Raw genomic sequence first — 19045 nt, 5'->3', positions numbered from 1 at the left:
GACAGTCCAGAGTTGAACGAGTTTCTGATCATATAGTTGTCAGTTTGCTCCAGGTGACAGTCGACCCTCACAACAAAACCCCCCCCTCCCTCTCTCAGTAAATAGTTCCGACGTCCATGCTGCAGCTTATATCCAAGTAATATAATAGCCTATATATAAATGAGCTCCTGACGCTCAGCTCAACAGTTGGTAAACAGCAGCGGATCAGCGCGATCTCTCCCTCCGTACTGGTTCTGCCAGCTCCACTTGGATTTCAAAGTAAAAGTCACGCTGTAAATGAGTTAAATTGTGAAACAGCGGCGCTTTTATAGCCGATTTTAGGATTAAACTCTGAATATATGAGCTAAACATCTGTTACCATAAGTTTCCATGGCGATCTAGCTGGGTTGAAAGAGAGAGTACAGGAAAGCCTGGCTTTAGACTCAATAAAAAATATATAATTATAAAATATAACCCACTAAACTCGCTTCGAAGTACACCCCTCAAGTGTTGTCCATGTTGATTTGATTGTCTGTATTGTAATTGTCCCGCAATATACTGCAAATTCAGTCGATTGTTTACATCAGTTTTTACTTCCGCATTTGACCGGAAGTCGTAACACAATCGCTGCCAAACCGGAAGTGGCAAAGTGGGCGGGGCTACATAAGGTGAATAGGCACTCTAAGGCTGTGTCCGAAATCACCCCCTAACCACTATATAGTGCACTATATAGTGGCCACGCCATTTTGTAGTGGTGTCCGAATGTTTAGTGATTATTAATGTTCACTATATAGTGCACTGAATCTATCCCACAATCCACCGCGGAATGTAGTGAGCATCCGATGGTCACTAACCGGGGCAAGATATCCCATCATGCATTGCTAGACGCATTCAAGAGAGAATGGCGGACGGGCGCGATCATCTCTGTTACAAGTGTAAGTATTTTTTCCGTTTAACGTTTGATCCCGAAGTTGAAAATAGTTTGTTAATATGCTATACTATTTAAAAACTTACTGGGGGGCATGACGGGGTTACGCATTAAGCCATTATGGCATCAATCATGAGTAGCCTAATCATGAGCTCAGTACTACAGGTAATGCTATTTTTCCAGGTTAAGCTATCGTAAAAATGGACTACAGCCTATTTTAATTAATAAGTAACGTTAGCGAAATTACACAAGTGTCAGATAAGCACGGGAGAAGATTGTTAATTTATTTTAATCTCCCAGGGACCGACGACGATGTGGCAGCCCTCATCCGGCTGCGGAAAGCTAACGACCGGCTGTTTTCGGGGAAGCGCTTCGCCTCCGCAGCCGGTTGGGAGTGAGTAACAACGTAACGGCTGTGTCCGAAATCATCATGAGTTGTGTCATATTCTTGTGAAGTTGTAACGTTATCTTATTAAGATGAAAACTGAACACAACTGTAAAATGACACAGACTTTTGACAAAATTACTGTAAATTACTCATGGTTAAATTACTCATCAGCATTTGACACTGACAGCATTAATGATAGGTTAATTGTTGTTGTTTTTCATCCTGTACTTGTTATTGCATTTTGTAGAGCTGTTCTGAAAGAAATGGGGCTGACTGGGGTGGTGACTCCTGCCCGGGCAGCCAAGAAGTGGGAGAATCTCAAAAAGACCTACAAGGTTAGGATGCATCATAATTAACTACAGCTATTTTGTGAAAGCATAGACCAGGCATGTCCAAACTATTCCACAAAGGGCAAAGTGGCTTCAGGTTTTTGTTCCAACCACCCAAGAGCACACACTTTTACTGATCAGCTGTCTGAAGACTGAGATCAGCTGATTAAATGAATCAGGTCTGGTGCGCTGCTGCTTGGTTGGAAAGAAAATCTGCAGCCACTCGGTCCTCTGTGGAATAGATTGGACATTGCCCGACATAGATGAAAGTACAGTGACTTTTACTTTTGTATATTTTCTTTGCTGTGTTTAGCATTATAAACGAACACTACATTAATTGCATACATCAAATGTGTGTATATTGCAATGTGTGCAGGAGCTGAGGAAGCCACCAACAGGGAGTGGCACTGAATCAGGGGAGGCCACTGCCGGGAACTGGAAGTGGTTCTCCCTGATGGATGAGGCAATAGGCGGGAGGCCTTCTATTCAGCCTCCTTGCCTCATTGCCTCAGCCTGGGGGGAGAACCCTCCAGTCCCGGCATCAGCCTCCCCTGATTCAGTGCCACCAGAGCAGGAAAGTCAGGGTGTGGACCAGGAGTCTGAGCCAGAGTCTGAGCCAGCTCCTCCAAAGCGTCAGCGGCGGGACCCGGTAGTAGAGCTGATGGAGAGGCAGGAGAAGAGGGCAGAGGAAAGGGAGAAAAGGGAGGAGGCCAGGGAGGAGAGACTTTTGAGCCTCCTCGAAAGAATTGTAGAGAAAATGTGAATGTGAAAGTAATAAATAACAAAAAAGTATGCCCCACTTTGTTATCAATTGAAATACAGGTCTTTATCACACACAGGTGAACACCGACAAGAAATACTATACTACTACTACTACTATGAACATTTCATTATACTCACTTTAAACAGTGAGCATATAAAACACATTAAAGGCTACGTTCTATCACTATCTACTATACTATCTATAACTATCAGCTACTGAAACTATTTACATGAATTGCAACTTGAGAAGATAAGAGGACAGAGGAGGTTGACAGGTGAAGAGAAGAGAATTAAATTTGTGAGAGAGAGAGAGAGAGAGAATAAATTATCTAAGATTAAATTATTAACATTTTTGATTTGATTTTTGTCTCTTCAATAATCATGATCCTGCAGAGCTGCAGGATTGATATTCGGCGCAGAAACTGCAGCAGCCATGCGACTGCGGAGTCGCTCCCCACACTGCAGCTCTGGGTGAAGCTCAGCACCTCCAGCATCTGGCTCAGGTTGTTCCTCCACTGGCTCAACAATGTCACCATCCCTGAGGCACAGGTTGTGCAAGATTGCACAGCAGGCGATGACCTTGACGGCAAAAGCTGGGTGCACTTCAAGGGCCTTAAAAAAAATAGATCGCCACCTGGTCTTCATGATGCCGAAGGCTCGTTCAATGACTGAACGGGCCTTGGCATGGTGTCGGTTGAATCTGGCCTCTACCGCATTCCTCACTGGCTCCCTGTAGGGTGTGATGAGTGTGATGGGCTGTGACAAGCAGGGGTATCCCCCATCCCCCAGAATGCAGTAGCCTTCAGGTGGGTACAGGCTGTTCACAAAGAGGGGGCTATTTTTGAGAACGCGAGAATCGTGGACTGAACCAGGGTAACCCACAAAAATGTCCAAAAATTGACACTGGTGGTCACACACTGCCTGAAGTTGAATAGAGTAGAAAAGCTTCCTGTTAAAGTAGCATTGGGCGTCTGCACTTTTGGGCTTAATTCGAATGTGGCAGCCGTCAATGCTGCCTACCACCTTGGCTAATGCAGCAGATCCTGCCAGACGCTCAAAGCCGGCACCGATGTTGTGAAGCTCATCGTGGGGAGGAAAGGAGATGATTTGGTTTTTGAGCCTGATAACTTTATCAGTAACTCTGTGGATAATGTCATAAACTGTGGAGCGTGGTATGTCGAATGCCCTGGAAACGACGCGGTAAGAGGTTGCACTTGCCAACCAGAAAACGAACACCAGAACCTCAAGGTCATGACCCCAGCCGTGGTCGATGGGGGAGCGGAGGATGTTGATCAGGTTGGTAAGTGTGGGTCTCGAGAGGCGAAAGTCTGGCCGCAGCTCACTTTGGCCGTCAAAGTAGAGGGTCAGCACTGGAACATGGCGGTTCAATACACAGTATTGTGATCTTTGACCATGCTGTAAATAAAGATGAGAACAATGTAGATAATAAATGTAGATGTATGTAAATAATAAATGTAAATGTATGTATATAATAAATGTAAATGTATGTAAATAAATAAATTTAGGTGTATGTATATAATAGATAAATAAATGTAGATGTACTGTATGTGTTGATAATAAATAGTAATAATAAAAATGATAACAGTGTAATGAAATGTGTGACTGGTAGTGTGACAGCCATGGAGGAAAGCTATGTGATGTGAAAACAAAATTATGTAATGTTTAAGTTTCTCCAGGAGAGGGTGTAGTTGTACAGATCTGTATCTAGAATTGGCAGGTACTCTAGCATACCGGTACGTACAATTAGACGACGTCTTCTGAGCCGAGCAAGAGCGAAACGCCTCAGTCTTCTCTGCCGCCTGGCAAGTCTGTTGCTCCTCCTTATCAACAGTAGTTGAATAATTGTTATGATGAACAACGCGAAATTGACGGTGGCTGGCATTTTTTTTCCGTTTGAGATGAACGGCAGTTTGTTTTCCTTTGTGTGCGCGAGACGAATTCGTGAGTTGCGGCGGGAAAAAGTTATTAATAAAAACAATACAATGCGGAGACCCGTTTATTTACATAGGATACATCAACAAGACAGATCAAGGTGCTCGTAATGTAAAGATGTAAGCTTTGGTGACAACACATATCAAATACAAGGCAGATTTATTAGTTAAGGCAGATTTATTAGTTAAAAGGGACAGACAAACATAACTCCTCCACTTGATGTTGTGTTTACATCACGTTTTATTTGTGCGACAGCTGTGACGTAATTAACGGCGCCGAGCAACGAGCGGAGTAGTGTCCGAGCGTGTCCGAGACGTTCCGCCGTTGAGTCCACTATATAGTCCACTATATTGAATTCACTATATAGTGAGTAGGGAGTAGTGAATGAGTGAGTGATTTCGGACACAACCTAATTCATATAAAGCACTTTGAATTGTCTTGAGTTTAAACTGGTAAATGACAGCTGCAGCACAGGCAACGCGTCTCCATGATAACGGTTCCTTCCTGTTTCCTTTAAGGTAGCGAGGGCGTCTCACTTGTTTGGCTTACATTTATACCCTCCTCCCCCTTAATCAGGAGTGCCCTCCGCAGCTGGGAGTGGAACTCCATTTGGAGTGACACTAGTGAAGTGGTAGTGAGTAGGGACTAGTTTGGGATTGGGCCAACCTATGTATAGGACGCGTGTACACTTCCGGAAACAACAAAGAGAAGGAGGGGGGTCTCGTTGGAGGAGACGAGAGATAACATGGCGTCCTGAACAGAGCTCACAACCCGAGTCTGTGGTTGACGAAGTGTTTATCGAACATTATTGAAGTTGTCGCAGTTTCTACCCGGATTTGTGCACGTACCCAAACCGGAAGAGAGTAGCGGTTGGGGAGACAAATCGTTCGACGGGGACAACGGAGAGTTTGAGGAAAAATGTCTGAGGTCGAGGATCTGAGAGGATTCGTTACCGAGAGACTCACCGCCGTCTCCCAGGAAATCTTAGCGGCCGTGGACAGAGTCGTAGCCGGGTTCGAGGCGGAGGCTTCGGGCTTCAGACAGGAGATCGAGCGGCAGAGGAACATGCTGGATGTTCTCCTGCAGCCTGGGGTCGCTCTCAACAAAACGGGTTAGTGATTCAGTTTTAAATCCATGAACGTTTGCAGAGAAAGAGGACATGTTTACGGTGGCCCTGAAGTGCAAAACACAATGGCAAATCAGACAACAACGGCAAAAGAGAAAACACAACACAAAAAGAGAAAACACAACACAAAAAGAGAAAACACAATGGCAAATCAGAAAACACAATGGCAAATCAGAAAACACAACAACAAAACAGAAAACACAACGACAAATTACTAAACAACGGCAAATCAGAAAACAAAACACAACGGCAAAAGAGAAAACACAACACAAAAAGAGAAAACACAAAGGCAAATCAGAAAACACAACAACAAAACAGAAAACACAACGACAAATTACTAAACAACAGCAAATCAGAAAACACAACACAAAAAGAGAAAACACAACGGCAAAAGAGAAAACATAACACAAAAAGAAAACACAACGGCAAATCAGAAAACACAACAACAAAACAGAAAACACAACGACAAATTACTAAACAACGGCAAATCAGAAAACACAAAAGCAAAACATTTTGGGCAATACAGCGGCCTCTGTGCTAGTCCCGCTTGTCTGTCGCGCTGGCGGTGTTGTCTTTCCGGTTCAAAGCACGGACCAGGGGGCTATTGCACAAAAGTAGAATAAAGAAATCCAGGATAACTGAGCAAGCGCGGCTTGAACTAGTCTGGTCGGAGCATCTTGGCTTAATTGGTTGCACTAACGCCGAGCCAGGCTGAGGAGCAGCGGCTTTGTCAAGCCAGGTGGAACTTATTCTCTCGTCAGTAGACCACAGACATTGATCACAGATTCACTGATGAGAGGACGGGTGTGGCCACTTTCCTCCAATCAACAGGAACTTAGTGCTGACGTCAGGTGACTCACCTCTTAAAAAAAAAAAAAAAAGCACCGCTGTCATAAAGCTCAGAGAGAGCGCAGCGGACAACTGTGGACTGATTGAATAATCCAAAACTATAATCACAACTCAAGTTCCTTTCACAAATGAACAGTTGTGCACTTTGCCTAAATGATGAGCAGTGGAAGTTGATTCATTGTCCAAATTCCTTATAATCTTAAGTACATAACAAGTAATACAAGTTTATACAGCAAAAGTGACCAAAAGTTCAACAGGTGAAAATGAATTACTGGTAAATATAAAAACATTATGCAGTCTGCTGCTTCAATAAATTGCTGATAACAATGTTCACATGAGGTGTATAAATTATTTGGAAGGTGGTTGCTCACAGTCACTCAATTTTATTCTCATTTTCTTACCTCAACCAATATTTAGGCCAATATATTAACATTTTATTTTAAAAAATAGAAAAATAAATCTATATGCCATTTTTGCTACATTGCTTTTTATGAGAAGCCAGTAATATATAGCTACTAGTGGTCATAAAATATCATAGATGGACACAGATTTGTAAATGTATTTTGTTTGTTTATAAATCAGGCCAATATGAACATAAGGACATGGAATAACTGTCTGAAACACGTTGATTTCTGATCAGAGTGACTGCTGACTTCACAGATAAAGACAACAGAATCAACTAAGCCTGGCTGTTAGCCTGGTCTGGAGCAGGCTAGCTGCAGAGAATGAATCACCATGGTAACTTGACCAGGATAGATTTGAGCTGCTTTCATGCAACCGACTTGAGGCCAAATTAAGCCAGGATAACCAACATATCCCGGCTTAATCCCTTATCTAGGTTTTGTGCAATACCCCTCAGGGGCCTGTTGTTCGAAACCTAGATAAGGGATTAAGCCGGGATATGTTGGTTATCCTGGCCTAATTTAGCCTCAAGTCGGTTGTTTGAAAGCTGGATACCTTTATCCTGGTCAAGTTACTATGGTGATTTATTCTCTGCAGCTAGCCTGCTCCAGACCAGGCTAACAGCCAGGCTTAGTTGATTCTGTTGTCTTTATCTGTGAAGTCAGCAGTCACTCTGATCAGAAATCAATGTGTTTCATACATGTTCTTATGTACATATTGGCCTGAATTATAAACAAATAAAATGCATTAACAATAAATAAAAAATATGAAACATTTACAATATTTATTAGGCTTTTTTTTTTCATAATTAGGCCTTCAAAATTATTTTCATAAAATATGTTACGATTATACTGGCCTAAATATTGGTTGAGGTAAGAAAATAAGAATAAAATTGAGTGAGTGTGAGCACCTTCCAAATAATTTATAGACCTCATCACTGTTATCGGCAATTTATTGAAGCACCAAACAGCACAATGTTCTAATATTTAATTAATTTTCACCTGTTGCACATTTGGCCATGTGCTGTAAACTTTACTTCAGATTTGTGCAATGAATGATCTTCCACTGCTCATCATTAATAGTCCAGTCATTTTATGAGAAAAGGTTAAACAAATTGCAACAGAAGCAAACTCATCTGATTTTGTATCCTCAGCATGTCCTGAGTGAGGGAAAAAAAGCCCCGAAGAATCCCATTAGGGGAAAGTTTAGAAAAACACCCAAACATATCCCATTTATACGCATATAAAAAAAAAAAATTCACGTGTATAGGGTAAAATTTTTAACCTTTAGATATCTCCATGAAAATTACTGAGTTGATTACTTACATTAAGACAAACAAAAAATGTATTACAAGTTTTTTGAAATTCTTTGTTAACATGAGCAAATTTGCATACATTTGCATAAATTCCACCGTTTTGACAGCACATGTATATATGAAGTTGCCGTGGTGGTACCGGCATGGAAATTGGAATGAGTTGACTCCATCGGTCAACCGACAAGTTGACCACTTTAAATTTCAAGATGACTGCAATTTTTCAAGACAGCCACATCCTTAGTAGAGCAGGTATGACATGCTCCGTCTCTACTAATGCTCATGGGTAGCCTTTGGTTCCATTCCTTAAGTTTTTTAACTGTAATATCATATTACAGTTAAAAAATGTCTTGTTCAATCTTGTTAACATATTATATGTTAACAAGATTGAACAAGACATTTTCACCTGCTCTACCCAATGTTTAGATCAGGTGTTGTATGTATGCAAATTAGCCATACGTAATTGACCCTTTGTTGGCCTTCTGATTGGTCTGCTGATCCACCAATCAGAGCGCTTCTCCCCATGTCACATGTTGCACAACATTCTAAGGTTGGACAACCCTGGAATGAAACCCTATGAAACGAGATAGGTAGACAGCAATTTTTTTGGCAAAAACTACTTAATAATTTTTCAATATGGTTAAAATGTGCCTGGGGTTCCTGCAATAGCAACTCACGATATCTGTAACGTATTCCTGGAGTCATTTTTATCCCATTCCCCAAACCTAAGACATCAATAAACATAGGCTACTTGGCCCATGTGTACTGTATAACATATTACTTTAACCTTCTGTTAGTTGAGCTTAATAATAGGGTTTGGGGGTGGTCCACTAGGGGGAGCTCTAGGCATAGGTCAGGGGTTAACTGCAAAGTTTTGTTTGTTGTTGTTGTTGTGTGCAGTCCTCATGAGAAGTGAGCCTGTTTTTCCCTGGCTGTACTGAAGTGCTATTGAAGCTCATTCATCCTCCAGTCCACTCTCTGGTCGTGTTCATAGACAGAGAGGATCTAATACCTTCAAAGTTATCTAGCAAACGTAACATTACCGCTGCTAATGTCTTTTGAACTTTGTGAAGTTTTACGAGGAGAAACGGGAGATCGGCGGAGATTAGGCGTTAGCTTGTAGCTAACGCTAGCTAGCGTCGTTAGCTACTAGCTAGTGAGTGACCAAAACAATGATTTTTCCCCATTTTTCGGAAAAGTCAGGTAATGCCCGTTCAATCGCTATTGAGCCACGTCTGTCCTCTATCATGGACACTATTTTTCTGATGCATAAGTTAATTAAAATTTTCTTTACAAGCAATTTAAATCTGCCTAATTTTCAATGGTTTCCAATGGGAGTTAACCCTTCCGTGACCATTGTTTGTCCAACCTAGCAACAGTAACCGTGGGGGGCGGGGCCTTGACAAAGGGTCAATTGGATTATGCACTGTTGGCTCATGTCATACCTGCTCTACTAAGGATGTGGCTGTCGTGAAAAATTGCAGTCATCTTGAAATTTAAAGTGGTCAACTTGTCGGTTGACCGATGGAGTCAACTCATTCCAGTTTTCATGCCGGTACCACCACAGCAACTTCACATGTGCCGTCAAAACGGTGGAATTTATGCAAATGTATGCAGATTTATGCAAATTTGCTCATGTTAACAAAGAATTTCAAAAAACTTGTAATACATTTTTTGTTTGCCTTAATGTAAGTAATCAACTCAGTAATTTTCATGGAGATATCTAAAGGTTAAAAATTTTACCCTATACACGTGAATTTTTTTTTTTTATGATGGCATCGCAGTAGACTATGAAACTGCACAAAAAGTTACCTATTTTTATTTAATACAAAGATACTGTAAGGAAACACTTATTATTTGAGAAATACACTCCTAAAATATGGTTATTTCCTGTGCTTTTTTGGGATATGTTTGGGTGTTTTTCTAAACTTTCCCCTAATGGGATTCTTCGGGGCTTTTTTTCCCACACTCAGGACATGCTGAGGATACAAAATCAGATGAGTTTGCTTCTGTTGCAATTTGTTTAACGTTGACCCCTTTTTTGGCCTAAAATGACTGGACTATAAGGCAAAGTGCACAACTGTTAATTTGTGAAAGGAACTTGAGTTGTGATTATAATTTTGGATTATTAAATTAGCCCGCAGTTGTCCACCGTGCTCTCTCTGAGCTTTACGACAGCATCAGTGCTTTTTTTTTTTTTTTAAGAGAGGTGTGTCACCTGACGTCAGCATTAAGTTCCTGTTGATTGGAGGAAAGCAGCCACACCTGTCGTCTCATCGGTGAATCTGTGATCAATCTCTGTGGTCTACTGACGAGAGAATAAGTTACACCTGGCTTGACAAAGCTGCTCCTTCTCAGCCTGGCTTGGCGTTCGAACAACCAACTAAACCAGGATGGACTTATGAGACTTGGTCCAACCTGGCTTTTCCAACTGGTACCAGAACAACAGGCCCTCTTTTGTCCAATCAGCGACGATTCATGTCGCCCGAGCAGGGTTACTACAGAGAAGCGCGCATGCATAACAGCAACGCGTGGTGAAAGCGAAACTTATTACGCCCCCCCCGCCAACAGGACAGACACCACCTTAACTAACAAAGTTTCTGGGGGAAACACTGCGCCCGAGGGTACCTACCTTTTCCGGTTTGGTTAATGTCGTTGTGTTTTCTCTTTCTGTGTTGTGTTTTCTCTTTTGCTTTTGTGTTTTCTGATTTGCCGTTGTGTTTTCTCTTTTTGTGTTGTGTTTTCTCTTTTTGTGTTGTGTTTTCTCTTTTGCCATTGTGTTTTCTCTTTTTGTGTTGTGTTTTCTCTTTTGCCGTTGTGTTTTCTCTTTTTGTCTTGTGTTTTCTCTTTTGTCGTTGTTGTCTGATTTGCCGTTATGTTTTGCACTTCAGGGCCACCACACATGTTGGCTAACAGCAAATACACCAGTGAGTCTACAAAAAATAGGAAAATATTATTAATATTATTATTATTTTATTAGGGCGACTTGGGCTTTCAATAGTCTTCGTTATAATCAACAAGCGAGTTAGTTTACTTCATGCCTGTGTTCCTAGTGCGGCTCTGTAAATCACCTAAATCGACAGTAAATGGTTATTTTCCCCACATGTTTTTTCTCCTTGTGGTGAATTTTAAGGTCGAATTTACAGTAAGACTCCAGTGTTTTAGGTTCAGATGTTTGATCATGCCTTCACCACATACAGAAAGGGGACATTTGAGTATTTATTTTATTGTTTGCACTGACAGACATACAATCATTAAAAAAATAATGAATAACTTTTCTGAAGACTTTACTCCCCCCTCCTCAATGACACATGCACAATTAGGCACACAAGTGCGTATCTTAATCTCATACAGATATAGATATACGTTTAACAATAGTATAGCGAAATGAAGATAAAATACACACAAAAACCCAATGATGCAAAAGTGACGAGATCTGTAAGTATTGTTTGAGCTTGGTTTTAAATGTATTTAAAGAGAAACATGATTTTAAAAAATGTTTTATTATACACAGCACCGCACCTTGATAGACAAATGAGAATTTAGCAACAGAGGTCCTACAGAAAGGAATGTGTAAATCATTCTTTCTTCTTGTAAAATGTAGGGGAGACCGGGGTTGGTTGTCTCACGGGTTGGTTCTCACAGTGCTTATTACAGCCACACTACAGAGCGCTGTGACATGATGTTGATATTAAATTTGAGCCCTGACTTCCTGTTCATTTTGCAATAGTCATTTTGTTGAATGCATACTAAACATTGAGGTGAGGACATATTTTATCATTTTTATGGGTCAGAGTAATTTTTCATGTTTGTGTTATTTTTGTAATAACAGCTTACACGTTACTAGTCATTTCACAATAAAACACTCATTAACAAAACAAAAGTGGTAGTTTTTGTTGTAGTCGTCTTTTAGCCAGCAAGCTAAAGCTATGTGTTGACATGTTTGTTAAATGGTCAGTTGGGGATGGTTGTCTCACTGCTCTGGGGGTTGGTTGTCACATAAGTGACAATGGCTTTCACATTGAAATAATTTTATAGCAGTGCAAATTCTTCCATTTTACTTCTCATTAGATAATTCAGAGAACTGATCACCTGCCTCAGTCTTATTATAATATTGGACATGTGTTCTTGGTATGCTGTTTGTTGTTGCCAAATGAGGCAACATTATTATTATTATTATTATTATTATTATTCATAATGATTTGATAATTTGATCGTTCTCGGGGCACTGGTGATTATTATAGAGGTGGTATTCATTTCAAAAGTTATTTGGTGTGTCTAGCTTAAAAAACAAGAAAGTTACACATCTTCTTTTAAAATCCTATCACTGAAACCCTATTGAACCTCTACAGCAGGGGTACTAAAATACATTTGTCGAAGGGCCAGAATTTTTCTTAACAGACACCTTGGGGGCCGAACATTCAAATAGGCCTAGATTGAAATTAAATTCACCTTTTTGTCTAATAATTTAAATATTTTTATTTTACTTGTAAGCACATATTTTTTATTTATACACTTCACTGTGTTTTGTAAATGTCTTGACATTATCATCATCATTTACATATCATGCTGGAGCTTTACTCTGCTGACTTCCTCAGACATGCCCTGTGATTTTCAGCTTAAATATGAAAGGAGGCTGACCATCACAGGACATCTCTGACTGAGGACTGAGGACTGAGGATACAAGTCATTAGTCCTGAAATGTGTGTTTCTCATTCTACATCTCGGAGGCGACGTCTGTCCACACACGGGCTTCCTTCACCTTTCAAACGAGGCAGAGCTCAGTGGGAAACAGTAGGAGAGACACAGGCCGAGGGCACCGGGACACAACACCGGGGGAGAAGCAGGTCGTGCAGCTGTGCGCCACGGACGTGCACGAAAAAACAATTGCGTTTCATCAAATGCGCGCGGCTACGGTTTTTGAGTTGTGAGCGTGCATGACGCGCGGCTACATTGAATGGGTTTGAGCTCGCGCAAAAGACGCTTCATCTGAACGGCCCCCCATGCATGATGCACACACAGTTGAACCAAGACGGCGGTGAAAATCACCCACGGTCTCTGCAGACAGGCAGGGAAAACCGTGCAGTCCAGCCCGCTCCCCAAACACTTGCGCATGGTGATTTGGGTTCGTCAACGTTTCTGTATCCCAGTGCAGGGCCTCACAGGCACACACAAACGCTCCACACGTGTTTCGATGTCCCAGTGCATTGACTTACAGGCGCACGGTGCCCGAGAAATACAGTATACAGTAATATGTAAACTAGTAGAACTCGCGAGCCTGATTGAAAGGTTCAGCGGGCCGGATGCGGCCAACCAACCCCGTGATGGGGTTGGTTGTCACATTGTGTCAGAGTGTCTTTCATGGTGAATTACTTCTTGTTGCAATATGTTCTAAAGACAAAAAGGATACCAGTTTCAAGCCAAGACCTTAAGCTTTCATTTAATGTTGAATTACTGTTCAAAGTTTTTTCGAAGATGAGCAATTCGTACATGAGTAAAAAGTGTGACAACCAACCCCGGTCTCCCCTACATGATAATGAGAGTTGAACTCTAAGTAACTTTGAAAAAAGATAGGTAAAGATGCAGGAAGGCAAATTACTTTATACATAAGAACTCCTGTTTGATACTTATTCACCTCATACGTTGTAAGAAGTTGTAATTGTTTAAATAGTGGCTTCGTTGGGGTTAGATAAGAAGAGTTGGTGGCAATTCTTACAAAGGATTTCTGACATCTATGGATTGCTTGTAAAACAAGAAGAGTAGGTGCTGGCCCAAATTATATTTATTACAGTATGAGATGTGAGAATACACTCACACTAGGGCCAGTTGTTCCGTACCGTGCTGAAGCCCGAATGCCCCCCCTCCCCTGTCCCCCACTGGCCCGCACTCACACTACCTCGAACCCAAGCGTGCTCAAGCACGGTTGCCTCCGACACAAACATCATCACGTTGATATACCAACACGGCGGATGCGCTCTGACTGCAGAAAGAACGGCGCTTTTTTTTTTTAAGTATATTTTTTGGCGTTTTTTGCCTTTTATTTGATAGCACAGTATAGATAGACAGGAAAGGGGGAGGCAGAGAGAGGGGGAACGACATGCAGGAAAGTTCTGCGCGGGATTCGAACCGGGGACGCCTGCGTTGAGGACTGTAGCCTCTACATGGGGCGGCCGCCTTAACCACTGCGCCACGCACCGCCCCAAGAACGGCGCTTTTTTTTTTTTTTTTTTTTTAAAGTATATTTTGGGGGCTTTTATGCCTTTAATGGATAGGACAGTTCATAGAGTGACAGGAAATGGGAGGCAGAGAGGGAGGGAATGACACGCAGGATAGGGCCGCTCGACGCGGGATTCGAACCGGGGCCGCCTGCAGTGAGGACTGTAGCCTCAACACATGGGGCGGGTGCTCTACCAACTGAGCTAAACACCGCCCCGAGAACGGCGCTTTTTAATTGTTTGACCGGTTGTCATGGTTATCTTAAAGTTTAATCAAAGCGACGTTAACTAGCGATGTTTACGGCGCGACGTAATGGTTAAGTGACTGTTGTTTACACGCGGTTGCAGACACGTGGTGGAGAACGAGCCTGCAGCACATTACTGTACGCATTCCTGGCCAAGCGTACCGTGCCCAAGCACACCTCTCCCAACCGTGCCGGGCCAGGGAAGTGTACCTGCTCAAGCACGGAACGCTTGCTCTCACACTAGCAATAGAATCCGGACTTAAGGGGGCAAACGTGCTTGGGCACGGTACAGTGTCAAATGGACGTTTCCCTCACGGAAAGCGTGATTCACGCGTTGTGTGAAATTGTAGGTCACACTGTAGCCACTAGGTGGAAGCATCGTACTGAGATGCAGCTCAAAAGATTTTGGGATAATTCCACATTTGACCACAACGTAGCTGCAATGGAGAGTGGCGCTGTTCATAGGCCATAGGCTACTTCATTTGCAGCTGTGGTCGAGAGAGCTAGAGAGTAAATGGAGAGAGGGACCGCTATGCCGGTCAATCAGATCAATGTTGTTGTTGTTTTTTATTGTATCACAGTGGTTACGTTCAACAGGATCAGTGGTTCTCAACCTTTTGGGGGTCCCCTGCATATTTTTGATCTCTCCTGTAGCCTGGCCGGGTCTGGCTCCAAGTTTGAGTAAATTGTCTAACATCTATTTTCTGCAAGTTCTGGTGAATGTAACAATTCACTCATGTCCTACGATCGCTCGTTTAAACAGTTTCTAAGCTGCTTTGTCCGTGCCAGCAGCCTGGACCCGATGCGGCTAGACTCACGAGCGGAGCAATAATGCACATCTGTCAGCAGCTGCTCTTGAAGGAACAGATTAGATGCTGATTTTGTTAACAGTGACTTTGTTGCATCCAAACATTTAGCACATATCTGTCAGGTGCTGTCTCTTATCCGGTACAAAGTGGGAGATGACAGAACTTAGTCTAGATGGAAACAGGGGTCCACGAGCACGTCCTGATTTTTTTTCCCCACCTGTTTTTTCTTAATCTTTAAAGTGTCTATTTTAAGATTCTGACAGGTACCAGGATGAAAAAATGTCCCATGGTGTTTATTTTTAACCCTTTACTGCCCCTATCCCAAATTCGAGGCTGAAAAAACTGAAAATGAAATTGGCATAGCTCTTTAAGTAAACAACTCACAGGGACAAATTAACACATTTTTCTACACAATTTGGGGCCAAGGAATTCAACAGAATAGTTATCTTTAAGTTTTGAACACATCCTGACTTGATTTTGGGACAAAAATATCAAAAATTAGCTGAAAATTCTAAATTCATATGTATATTTTCCCCTATACCAAAATCCTTTGCACTGAATGAAAACATTTAGAGATTTTTCTTAATCTTTAAAGTGTCTACTCTAAGACTCTGACAGGTACCAGGGTGAAAAAATGTCCCATGGTGTTTATTTTTAACCCTTTACTACACCTATCCCAAATTTGAGGCTGAAAAAACTGAAAATGAAATTGGCATAGCTCTTTCAGTAAACAACTCACAGGGACAAATTAACACATTTTTCTACACAATTTGGGGCCAAGGAATTCAATAGAATAGTTATTTTTACGTTTTTAACACATCCTGACTTGATTTTGGGACAAAAATATCAAAAATTAGCTGAAAATTCTAAAATCGTATGTATATTTTCCCCTATACCAAAATCCTGTGCACTGAATGAAAACATTTTGAGATCTTTCTTAATCTTTAAAGTGTCTACTTTAAGACTCTGACAGGTACCAGGATGAAAAGATGTCTCATGGTGTTTATTTTTAACACTTTACTGCACCTATCCCAAATCAAACCTGAAAACACTGAAAAAGAAATCAGAATATCTCTTGAAGTAAACAACAGAGAGAGACAAATTAACACATTTTTCTACACAATTTTGAAACAGAGAATTCAACAAAATAGTTATTTTTAAGTTTTTAAACACATCTTGACTTGATTTTGGGACAAAAATATGAATAATTAGCTGAAAATTCTAAAATCGCATGTATATTTTCCACAATACCAAAATCCTTTACACTGGATGAAAACATTGAGATTTTTCTCAATCTTTAAAGTGTCTACTTTAAGATTTTGGTACAAGGATGAAAAAACGTCCTGTGGGGTTTATTTTTAACCCATTACTACACCTATCCCAAATCAAACCTGAAAAAAATTAAAAAGAAATCACGGTAATATCTTGAAGTTAACAACCCACACAGATGAGTTCTGTTTTAGGACTAGATGAAACTATCCCTAGATTAAGCTTGTCATCCTGAGGTTTGAGTGGTGACGATGTCCCAGGTGTGGCCCCCTCTGCTTTCAACGCTTCTAGGCCACTGGTGTTACTTATGGGTCCAGGAGGTGTCACGCCTCTTTGCCCACAGCCATCGGCTTCCATGCTCTGCTGCTCCTGAGAGGGCTTTGATGGTCTGGCATTGGGCTTGGCCTCGAATCCCAAGGTCCTTAAGTAGCCACATGGTTGACTTGAGGTTAACCCTGGTTAACCCTGGTTAACCTCAAGAGCTATGCTACCGTAATTTCTTTTTCAGTTTTTCAGGTTTGATTTGGGATAGATGCAGTAAAGTGTTAAAAATAAACCCCATGGGACATTTCTTCATCCTGGTACCTGTCAGAGTCTTAAAGTAGACACTTAAAAGATTAAGAAAAATCTCAAAATGTTTTCATTCAGTGCACAGGATTTTGGTATAGGGGAAAATATACATACGATTTTAGAATTTTCAGCTAATTTTTGATATTTTTGTCCCAAAATCAAGTCAAGATGTGTTAAAAAACTTAAAAATTACTATTTTGTTGAATTCCCTGTTTCAAAATTGTGTAGAAAAATGTGTTAATTTTAGGGATGCACCGATGCATCGGTCTAACATCGACATCGGCCGATGTTCGGCTCGTTAACTGCCATCGGCCATCGGCAAAAAAAGATGACATTCACCGATGGCAGTGGCCGATGTTTATGTTGGTTTAAATGCCGCATGAACAGCTGTGCTCGGGAGGAACCTTTCTTTTTTCCTTTGTTTGGGGGGGAAGATATTAGTGGTGCAACGGATCATCATTGATCTGTGATCTGTTCGGATCAATATCTTCGGTTCAGCACACATGTGATCCGCGGATTGATTTTTGAAAAAAAAAGTTGCGCGCATGTTTAATAAACACGCTTGATATGTGCAGCGTGGTCATGGCGAGCGGAGGAACGGAGGAGCCTGAACGCCCCTCGTCATTTAAATCCCCTGTATACACCCGTTAGAGAGGAACTCGTCTGGTCGCTTTTTTTCCCTCTAACCTCCGCCTGGCCACGTGTATGTGTTTACACCGACGCCAGCGAGAAATCAATAAATGGAGCGGTGGATTACGTAACTGTTATAAACATTACGTTACGCAGCGCGTCTGCGTCGCGGTGCCACAGAGACAAGAGCTGGGACACGGACACCGCGGGGCCAGGTAGACACTACTACACTGATGTTGCAACGAGAGAGACGCCAGGTGAAGGCAGAGAGCCTCCGTTCTCACTCGTTACCAGTCACAAGTCATGTAGTTAACTATCACAATTACTCTGGGGCTTTTTAATTGAGGTAAAAATGTAGCATAGCCACGGGAGAAATCCTGCTTAGTTCCTCTTTCAGTGTACATTATACAGATTATTTTTTAGTTCATCAACTGTTTGGGAAAAAACAACAACCTTTTATCCTTCTGTCTCTGTGTTACTAGCCTACTGAGCAAGTTGGTTAATTGCAGATAAAGGGGGTTAGGGAGAGAAGTTGAAGTAATTTGACATATTTGAGCATTTTATTAAAAAAACCACTGTAAGTGTTTTAAGGTTATGTCAAGTAAAAATTGACATTAAAGTTTGTTTTTGTTTCATAAATTTGTCTAACTGAATTTGTGCTCATTAAATAATAATATGATGAAGAGCTGAAAGACTTTTAAAATAGTTCAGTAGCCTAATGTTTCTGTGGCACCAAAGACGGAATAAATAACAAAAAGAAAAAACATCGGCATCGGCCATCGGCCAAATTGTTATTTTAAACATCGGCATCGGCATCGGCCCAGAATTTCACAATCGGTGCATCCCTAGTTAATTTGTCTCTCTCTGTTGTTTACTTCAAGAGATATGCTGATTTCTTTTTCAGTGTTTTCAGGTTTGATTTGGGATAGGTGCAGTAAAGTGTTAAAAATAAACACCATGGGACATCTTTTCATCCTGGTACCTGTCAGAGTCTTAAAGTAGACACTTTAAAGATTAAGGGCGCATTCACACTGTCCTCCTTTGGTCCGCTTTAAACGGACCAGAGTTCGTTTGCTCGGATAGTCCGGTTCGTTTGGGCAGGTGTGAAAGCTCATACGAACTCTGGTGCGGATCAAACAAACGAACTCTGGTCCGCTTGAAAACGGGGGTCTCGGTCCGTTTGCAAGTGAACCCTGGTTCGGTTCGTATGCAGTGTGAAAGCTCAGCGGACTAAACACCATAGGCGGCCTTACCTATGTTTCAACCGTTATCATACACA

At 41.5% G+C, this 19045-nt stretch overlaps 1 protein-coding gene across 1 annotated transcript in view; it reads left to right on the top strand.

The window, feature by feature from the left end:
- Positions 1–5063: 5063 nt before the first annotated feature.
- Positions 5064–19045, top strand: part of LOC146990368 (uncharacterized) — a 64793-nt gene continuing 50811 nt past the window's right edge. Inside the window, exon 1 of the mRNA XM_085772428.1 lies at positions 5064–5450. Within this exon, the coding sequence (XP_085628554.1) occupies positions 5258–5450 (193 nt within the window). The 5' untranslated portion in view covers positions 5064–5257. The remainder of the gene's footprint in view (positions 5451–19045) is intronic.

This window comes from Trachurus japonicus, chromosome 3 (genome assembly GCF_045865225.1).
Source record: "Trachurus japonicus isolate A0001 chromosome 3, Traja_1.0".
Classification (NCBI taxonomy): Eukaryota; Metazoa; Chordata; class Actinopteri; order Carangiformes; family Carangidae; genus Trachurus; species Trachurus japonicus.
Note: the sequence above shows the minus strand (reverse complement) of the source record. Positions and strands in the feature narration are given on the sequence as shown.